Source organism: Trichosurus vulpecula, chromosome 2 (genome assembly GCF_011100635.1).
Source record: "Trichosurus vulpecula isolate mTriVul1 chromosome 2, mTriVul1.pri, whole genome shotgun sequence".
In the NCBI taxonomy this organism is placed as follows: Eukaryota; Metazoa; Chordata; class Mammalia; order Diprotodontia; family Phalangeridae; genus Trichosurus; species Trichosurus vulpecula.
Genome location: NC_050574.1, coordinates 92,263,077 through 92,273,271, shown reverse-complemented (window position 1 = coordinate 92,273,271; position 10,195 = coordinate 92,263,077). Strand labels below are relative to the sequence as shown.

The following is a 10,195-nucleotide window of genomic DNA, read 5'->3' as shown; positions in this document are numbered from 1 at the left end:
GCAATATTAATCGTGAAAAAAAAATTTGAAGTTCTCTCAAGACTTCATTTCTCAAACATATCAATGACCGAGTCAAATTTATAAAAATAAGAGCCATTCTCCAATTGATAAATGATCAAATATATGATCAATTTTCATATGAAGTAATAAAAGCTATCTATAGCCATATGAAAAAAAATTCCAAATCATTATTGATTGGAGAAATACTATCCAATTCTAGAGAAAGAACTGTGGAGTCTGAATGAAGATCAAAGCAAAACTATTTTTTCTCTCTCTTTTTGTTTGTTTTGTTTCTTCTTTCTCATGTCCCCCCATGCTCCAGTTATAATTGTTCTTTACAAAATTACTAATGTGAAAATGTTTTATATAATTGTACATGTATAGCTTGTATCAGATTGCATACCATCATGGGGAGGGAGAGAAAATTTAGAAATGAAAATCTTATAGAAGTGAATGTTGAAAATTAAAAAGAAGCAAATAAATAAAATTATATGAAGAAAGAAAAGCTGACTAGGAAATGGAAGTGGCTGACTTGGCCTGCTGCCTTCCTGCCCCAAGAGGCAGCCCAGCTAGAACAGGAGGAGCCCTGTGGGAGACTGCCTTAACATGTGGAGTGCTGTGCTGAGGCCAGAAAAGCCCACACCATGAGGATCTGCAGCAAAGGCCATCATCCAGCAGATGGGATCCATATAAAAAAAGAGAAAAATAGACAATTTTTGAAAACTTTGAAAAAATGATGACAAAACAAAAATGTCTAAGTATAAGCCACTCTGGGGGAAAGTTTTTTTTTTCTTGATTTGTCATCTATTGTGATCCTGAAACACTGGAAAATGATCTGAAGGAACTAGGAGGGAGATTTGGAGAATTTCTCAGCAAAGATGTTGGTTACCTCATTTTAAATAAAAAGGAAGAAAAATATGCTCAGACATTGGGGTGTATTTTTCCTATCCCAAGTCTGAAATCAACATATACAGGAGGAAGTACTTCACTTCATCCTACCTGTGATGGAAGTTCATTCAAGACTCCAGATGCAGTATGTAAGAACAGAGGAAAATTATTAGTTGGAAAAGCTACCAAGGAAGATGATTTCATTCCTTCAAACAGCATCCTGTCAAATGCTTTATCCTGGGGAGTAAAAGTTCTTCATATTGAAATTAAAAAATTTATTGGACAAAAGAAAAAAGAATTGTATTTGATCAAGAAATCAAGCACATCACTAAGAGAGATGGGAAAATGATTAGGCATTCAGAAAACAAAAACAAGAAGGCTCAAAAAGTCATTTGTAAAGGTGGAAGATTCACACCACTGTTACAGATCATTTTACCTTCAGTTGTCTAATATGCCTTTTATAAACTATTCAGTTCCTTAGACCTGCAGTCCTTTTGATTTGGATAAAATGTGTATTCTACCTAGTCTACTGAAACAAACACAAGCTAAACAAAGGAACAGAATGGGCTGTGAAGCAGATGAAAGGCACTGCCCTGCAGCACATCCCCACCTCAAAGAAAGAACAAGAAGAAGGGCTACTGCGAATGCTGCTCCCAGAGATATGAGGCACTCCAGGCCCATCTTCTAAGTGGACAACATAGAAACTGCACGAAGCACTCAGCATCAAGTTGCTGATGTTATCATATCCAAGTTGGTTTATGGCTTTGTAGAATACAAAAGAAATATATCCAGAAGAGTAAAATTCAGTATTGGATCTTTTGCCCCCATCATTGGAAATACTTTCTAAAGGAATGAACCTGAAAAAATAACTGGAACTGAACTGTTTTGGCAAATGACTCTCGGGGAAATACTACCAAGCAGGTGATAAAATAAGATTTCCAAAATCAAGAAAATAGGGATCCTTCATAGAAGGTTGCCTTCAGTTCAGAGCCCATAAATGCATTTGCTTCATGCAGTCCATGTACTTAAAATTCAGACAATATTTGGACTATTGAAAGTCGAATATAATAAATCCAGTGAAGGACATTAAGCTAGGTTTGGTACAATTCATAATTGTAATAATAAAAATATGCAGGGATATACTCCTAAAGTTTCAGAGCATAAAGGAACTATAAATGGCAAAGACTTAGAAGAACTAAAAACAGAATGCTGCTCATATATCCTAGAAACATTTATATACATTTCTGATTTTGATGAAACAAATAAAAATGTTTCTCAACTATTAAGAAAGCCAGATAACACACTTTTCCACATACGTGTCAGAAAAAAGGTGGTAGTTCCCCACATGGTAAAAGTTCTAGTCTTAGAGTCTTTAGCAATTCACCAGAACAACCTACAGGTCAAATGAAGACAATATCCCATATTCATCCTGGTGAAGAACCCAAAGAAGCGGACATCAAAAGTACAGATAGTTTACTGTGAGGGAAGTTGCACTGAAAGATCAAAATAGTATTAGGAAACAACAAAAAAAAGAAGTCTGAATAAAAATGTTAAATTACATTTAAAGAATGAAACAGAATTTCCTGTTACAAAAGAAGAAAAAAGTAGTTCACCAATACAGTCTTTAGTGGAATTATTTCAAACCAGTGAAGACAATTCTGAGGGTTGTTGGGGTTTTACAGGCTATTCTGAAAACCATGGTTCATATGATGTGTTAGAGGTTTGGGAGGAAGAAAATGGGAATAGCTTGTTGTCCATGTTTCTCTCTTCCCTTCTTCAACCTCCACAGTTACTGGGTTTTAAAGATTTTTGTTTTTGTTTTTAATCTGTATTTTTCATAAATGGCAAGAATTTCATTTCATTCTAGAAAATATTTTATAATTATGTAAAAATCTGGTTTTATTATTTCTGTGCCAATTGTAGATTTTAATAACCAAATATAAATATTAAGAATAAAGATGAGTATTAGTATTTTCTTAAGTATTAAGTACTTTTATATAAGTAAATGCAACTGAAGCTAAGATGTCTACTGCCTCTTGCATATTGTAAACATAATTTTTAAATAAAACTTTCTGAATGAGCAGTTAAATATAACTTGACTACAAGGAAAATCACTTGCACATTATAGAATTCATCTAAAAACTTCATGTTTTAAATTCAGGTGTTGCAATTAAATTTATTTAAATAATAGATCTGGGACTATGTGTACCAATATAGTGTACCAATGTACCAATTTCCAATGAAAATTACATATCATGGTAAAAGGAGCATGTTCACAAATTATTGTTCAAATGAATGCTGCCCTAGGAGCTATGTTTGGTACCTTCTTGAGCACTGTTCTAAGGTATGTCATGCTGATTTGTCCTTTGATTTTCTTTAAGAACTGAGTATATGCCAGTACAATAAAAAAAAAAAAGAAAATCTGACCTAGACAATGCTAAACAAGGTTTATTTGAAAGGACTACTTCAAAATGTAAGGTTTGGGGCAACTAGGTGGTGCAATGAGTAGAGCACAGGCCCCGGAGCCAGGAGGACCTGAGTTCAAATCTGGCCTCAGACACTTGACACACTAGCTGTATGACTCTGGGCAAGTCACTTAACCCCACTCGCTCTGCCTTTCCCCTTCTACAAAAAAAAAAAAAAAAAAAACAAAAATGTAAGGTTTACTAGATGTCCATATTTGCAGATGTCACTGTGATGACTACAAGTCCTATTGCATTAGAGTATGTTAGATAATACAGTATGTACATTGTTTGGCCTAAAGTCAGGAAGACCAGATTTCAAATCTAGCCTAAGACACTAATTTGGGAACATGGGAAAGTCACTTAACCGTCTGCCTCAATTTGCTAATTGGTAAAATAGCATCTACCTCTCAGGGTTGTTGTGAGGATCAAATGAGATACTTGTGAAGAATTTAATACTGCCTGCTGGTACATAGGGGTAAAGAAATGCTTGTTTATGTCCTTCCTCTTATATGAGATGCATAATGCCTCAAAAGACTTTGCTTTGACCTATCTAAATGGGTAAAAAAGTGAATCACAAATGATTGTTGTCCAGATTATGCAATGTAGTTGGACAGATTTCTCTTATTATTTTCCCTGGTATTTATATGTTGAACAAAGACTTTATGTTATGTACTAGAAAACAACATTTTAAGTCCTAAAAACTAATCAATATATTGCCCAACCTCGTCCCTAGAGCACTCATGATGTAGTTTCTTACTTCTGACAGAGATAGTGTCAAGTGTCAAGACAAAGATTTTTGTATATGTCCATTGTTTGGATTCATTTTTCTTTACTATGTTTATTTGTTATAAAGGTTTTCTTTTTCTCTGTTTTTCAGTCTTTTTATTGAGGGGTTTTGTAGAAAAGAAAGTAGCAACAGTGAGGCCAAAAAAAGAGCCAATCATATATTTTTAAAATTAACTTATTTATTTTTAGTTTTCAACATTAAGTTCCATAAGCTTTTGAGTTTTCAATTTTCTCCATCTCCCTCCCTTTCCCCCTCCCCAAGACAGCATGCAATTTGATATAGATTCTACATATACATTCACATTAAACAAATTTTCACATTAGTTACAATCTAATTTTTGTAATTCATAGAAAAAAATCAAAAGTTCAGAATGACAGAAAGTCAGTTTTGAACAGAAAACAGAAACAGTACTAGATAGAATTTTATTATATATTTGAAAATAAGAATGCAGCCTGAAATGGAGACTCACAATTTCCTATAGAATCTTCTTTTCATGTTTTGCTATTTGTATGGAAGTGGTTTTTTATATTTAAATTCAGAGTAAGAAAAAAACATTTTGTAGGAAGATAAGAACTGGCTGGATCACATTTGAGAAATTGTGCAATCCTTTTTAATGATCCAAAGCTTCTTGTTGACACAAAAAACATTTTTAAACAGTAGTATTTTGGTGATCTGGTTTCTGCGTAATGCATGGAATTTCAAATGTTCCAAACAGTAACAGGTCAGATAAAGGATAATAGAAATGAACATTATAGACTTGTGGAAACTTTATCATATTTCTAAAAAGAATTACCCTGGACAAATCATGCCACCAAAGAGATAAATGATAAAGAAAGGAGATGAAAATGTCATATAACAAGATTGAAGGGCAAAAGACAGGGAAAAGATAGGTTTCCATTCGTATGAACAGATATTAAGAGAACTAGAATAAGAATCCACCCACCCAACACAGTATTTACTTCCTGTCAAATATTTTTGGGAGAATCTTATTGAGTGGAACAGGATGAGAAGCTATGAATGGCTAGAAATCTTCACGACTACAGAGAATGAACACCTAAATAAACTTGAAGCATCAAAAGTACTATTCTGCCAGTTGTTGTGAGATTCTGTCCTTCTTAAGTTAATTAATTTAAAGCATTCTTGAAGCTCTATTCCATGGAATAGGGGCATAAGACTTTAATAATAATCCAATTAGAATAAGAGGATGGAATATGTAGTCTTTGAAATATTTGGAGGGTATCTTTAGTTTATGTGATTAGCATTTCTAAGAGCCAAAATTGGAGACAGAAGCATTTGGGGGAGTACAACATCAAGTAATTAAAAAAAAAGAAAATTACAAGAAATGAACATCCTATTATGAAAGATATTTTTAATAGAACTGAATTCTAGTTCTTATTTTCAGAACATCAGAAGTGGGTTGTTGTGTTTGTTCTCTCTTTAGCCCAGTCCTGGATTTCTGCACGGCCAAAGATTAGGAAAATGATCACCCCTATTAAAATAATTGCAGCTGACAGAAAGAAGATATTCTTCCATCCATTTAATGAATCCTATGGGCACAAAAGTCAGAGTAACATCAGTCTAAAATATTTCAGATCTCCTTAGCTCACAATTAGCTAAGTCTATAAAAATGTGTGAGACTCCCTGGAGCCTTTAAACATTTCTCTTGCTTTGCCGTTCTGTATTTTGACAAAAGTCATTTTCATTGTATAATGGGGCAAAATTAAGATGCAGTGCAAGGGCACTTTCAAAGATGATAGTGTATGCAATTTTCTTTATGCAATGATGGATTATTTTAGGTCATTTTCATGAATTTCATATAGTACGAATGAAAGATTTGTAAGCATTGTTCCTGTAAGCACTATTAAGTTCTTCTTGTTCTCTCTTTGCTTATTCCTTCATTTGCCCTTGGTGTGATTAAATGCTACCTGACTGGGATGGATGTCTAAATAAATATAATTGAATGAGCCCTGTGAAAAGCACATTCAAGCAGGACTAAGTGAAGGTGAAATCTATCTAGACTCTACTATGAGGCCCAATAGCATTGTCCCTTTCATCAGGCTCTGGCAGTACTTGTACCAACAACTTCATTCCCTTGATGGAAAATTTCATTTTACCCAAGTATAAAAATAACATTAACAATTTCTAGCCTCTTTTCTTCATCATGGTAAAGTGCAAATCAGTCTTATGCATTTTGGACCAATCTCATCTTCTGGCACTTTGTTAATCTTTTAAATAGATTTGCCCTAGGTAGAAGATAAATATTTTAGAAAGCAAATATCTTACCTGACCAGTGAGAAATCCAACAACAGTAGGAACTAGGATTTGAGGTAGTAATGCAAATACATTAGACAGTCCATTGAGAAAATTGTTATATCTGTTAGAGGAAAGATGTCCCATGTCAAAGTCTCACTTATTCTAGTAAAAGCATTTAATCCATATTGTCAAAAAAAGCAATTAATACTCCATCCATATTTAGAGAAAATTCTTGGTTCCCCTACTATATGCAAGGCACCATCCTATGCATAGTCAGGCTGTGAATGGATTGTCTTTCTGTGTTCTACTCCCACTTACTCTCAGATAAATATTGGAGTCTCCAGTTGTTCAGTTTAAGATGATAATATTTGGATCAGGCTTCATCACAGAGCTCTACTATTCTAATGGGTTTTCCTGCCTTCCTGGACTCTGCTTTGATACCACATAGCATAAATAGACAAATGGGCTTTAATAGTAGTATTGTGGGAAACACAGGTCACAAGATAACTCCTGTCCAAAACTCCTGACCCCACCTGTAACCATGAAACACTCAAAGAGAGTATATAATTATTGTGATAGTTTTTTAAATAGTCATTTTATCTACCTGTGCAATAGATTCTCCATTTGAAAAAAAACTTGGTGTAACTCAGGAATTCATTCAAAATTTATTTATCAAAATATTGTTTTCTGAGGTCAGAGATAACCCTTTTGATAACACTCTTATATGTCAGCCACATCATTAGGCTCCATCTGGAAATAAGCCTTACTCATATCCTTTCTTTATAATCATTCCTTTTATTTTTGTAAGAATATCAATGCTATCATTTTGAAACTTTATCTTTCCTATTCCACTCTCATGATCCACCTAAAGATTTCTATATCCCTTTCATTTTTTCTCTTGTCTCAGACAATAATATCCCTTCTCTTTGCTAAAGCTATACCCTTTACTTGTGTCCTTGATCCCATCCATTTTATCTCCATGATCATTCCCTTTCTATGATAATTATAGTTTTTAAAATATATTATTTGATATAGTTATAAGTGATAGGAGGTCAATATGGAGTAACTTATGCTAAGTAATGACTCTAAACATAAGCAAAGTCAGGTAGCCTACAATTTCCCCATGTTCTGACTCACTCCATCTCAACATGTAAACAATTGCAGCTCTTGACTGTATGACACTCCTGACTAATTGCAGTAACCTCAGCATTAATTCCTGGGATCCCCAAATAGCAATCTGAAGTCTCATTCAATTTCTGGTCAGAGTTAGTTTTGTGTGCACGTCTTTGCTTTGTTTTGCTGGTCTGCAACTGTACATAATAATAAATTCCTTTTTTATATTAGTTTCTAAAGTACCAATTTCCTGTAAATTCTTGAAACTAATTCTATGCTGTAACTGGAGCTGTGGCCAAGTAAAGCAGTCACTTTATATATTTTTTTAAAAAAATTATTATTATTTATTTAATATTTTCAGTTTCCAGCATTGCTTTACACAAGATTTTGAATTATAAATTTTCTCCCAATTTCTACCTTCCCCACTCCAAGGTGGCGTATATTCTGATTGCCCCATTCCTCTGTCAGCCCTCCCTTCTGTCACCCCTCTCCCCCACCCCATCCATTTTTCCATTACTTTCTTGTAGGGCAAAATAGATTTCTATTCTCCATTGCGGGCACATCTTATTTCCCAGTTGCATGCAAAAACAACTTCTTTTTAGCATCTGCTTTTAGAACTTCGAGTTCCAAATTCTCTCACCTCTTCCCTCCCCAACCACCCTCCCTAAGAAGGCAAGAAATTCAACATAGGTCACACGTGTATCATTATGTAAAACCCTTCCACAATACTCATGTTGTGAAGGACTATATTTGTGCATTGTTTGGACTGCTGGGCCTGGAGCCAAGAAGACTTATCCTTCTGAGTTCAAATCTGGCTTCAGACACTGACTGTGTGACCCTAGGCAAGTCATTTAATCTTGGTTCTCTCAGTTTTCTCATCTGTAAAATGAACTGGAAGAGGAAATGGATACCACTCCAGTGTCTTTTTCTAGAAAACCCTATATCTGGTCATGGAGAGTAGGACATGACTGAAAATGAAATAACAACAAAACATTGACTTGGCAATGGCCACAGCACTAGCATCAGAGCAAAGATTTCAACCCATCTCTAATACCTGCACAGTCACAACTCCTTCTACTACAAAAAATGAATTCAATTCACCAAATGTATTAAATGGTTATGGGTATAAAGCATTAATCTAGAAATTGATGTTACAAAGACAAAAATGAAACAGTCTCTGTCCTCAAAGAGTTTGTGTTTTACAGGAAGATTCAACATACATGCCAATAAATAAACACAAAGTGATTTAATAAGATATTATTAAAAACAAAAACTTTATAGTCGATATGAAATCTGAAAGTCTTTGAAGAAATATTAGAGAACTGGAAGGAAAAGACAGAAATGGAATACTTTCTAGACATATATGACAGTTTGTACAAATGCAGAGAGGCAAAAGATGGCATATTGAATTCAGGAAATGCTGAATAGTACAATCTGGAATGAGCATGGAATGAAAGAGAGTAATATGATGTGACCTTAAAAAGTCCAAAATGGAATATGGAGGTGTTAAATGGCAAGCTGAATAGATTGTATAACTTGTATCTTATCCCAAAGGCTGCAGGAGCCACTGAAAGCTTTAGAATGAAGGAATGAGGTTATCAGCTGCAGGTTGGTGCTGTATGGCAGATAATTGAACTATTCTTGGCAATGACCAACATCCTCTCTCAATGTCAACATCCTGGGTAATCTCTTCATATTTGTCTGGTTAGATATGCGTAGACATAACTAATAAAGATATGCATAGCTATCAGAAAGAAAGCCACCATTCCTCAGTTGATTTAGCCATTGCACTGAAATTAAGGATTAGAAATTATTTTCCTTACATCTTATGCTAAATAGGGCTGTGAAAAGGGAGACTGGCATCTGTGACATTTAGGCCTGTCAAATGCAGATTTGAGATTTTCTTCACTCCAGCTCTAACTAGATAATTAGCAGAGCTAGGAGACCGGGGTCAAACAAATTGGACAAGACTTATGCCACATGGCTTATGATACAGATTTCTGCTGATAGGTACCAGCTTTTATTAAGTGCCTGATACACCAGGCACTGTGCTAAGCATTAGAGAAATTGTGTTAAGTTCTGGAACGTGAGGCAGGAATAATATTGAAGCCTAAACTATTCTGAAGTATCTTTGAGAAGAATAATAAAAATATCAGCTCAGTTCTATATCAGCATTTATAGCTTATAGAGTGTCTCCCTTAAAAGGACTCTGTGAGGCTTGTGGTACAGACTCCACACACACACACACACACACACACACACACATACATACACATATACACATGCATGTATATGTACATATGTATATATATATGTTTATGTATTTGTATATGTGTGCTTGTACACATACACACACACACGCACACGCATGTACACACACACACTGGAGTCTAAAGAAAGAGGTTAAATGACAAAATCCCATAACAAATTTTAAAGCTAGGGCTGAAGTCCAGCTTTTTATGTGCCAAAATGTGATTCATTTCCTGCTATATTATACTGCTTAAAAAAAAGAGAAGAAAAAAGAAAACCTTAGGAGGCTTACCTGGGAGCAATTTCTAGGATATTAACTGTTAATACTGTGACATACAGGTTGTTCATTGCTGAAGACAGAATTAGAATGATAATAGTTGTGTAGGTGCTGACATATGGAATAGCAATGAATAACACTGCTGTTGGTAGCATTCCTAGG

At 34.6% G+C, this 10,195-nt stretch overlaps 1 protein-coding gene and 1 pseudogene across 1 annotated transcript in view; one reads left to right on the top strand and one right to left on the bottom strand.

Annotated features, from left to right (window-relative positions):
- The first annotated feature begins 644 nt into the window (after positions 1-644).
- Positions 645-1,735, top strand: LOC118836679 (annotated as a pseudogene).
- A 3,811-nt stretch (positions 1,736-5,546) lies between these two features.
- Positions 5,547-10,195, bottom strand: part of LOC118836678 (probable small intestine urate exporter) — a 107,122-nt gene continuing 102,473 nt past the window's right edge. The window contains exons 9-11 of the mRNA XM_036743900.1: positions 10,049-10,190; positions 6,424-6,514; positions 5,547-5,687 (exon numbers count right to left, since the gene is read on the bottom strand). Coding sequence (XP_036599795.1) covers positions 5,547-5,687; positions 6,424-6,514; positions 10,049-10,190 — 374 coding nt within the window. The remainder of the gene's footprint in view (positions 5,688-6,423; positions 6,515-10,048; positions 10,191-10,195) is intronic.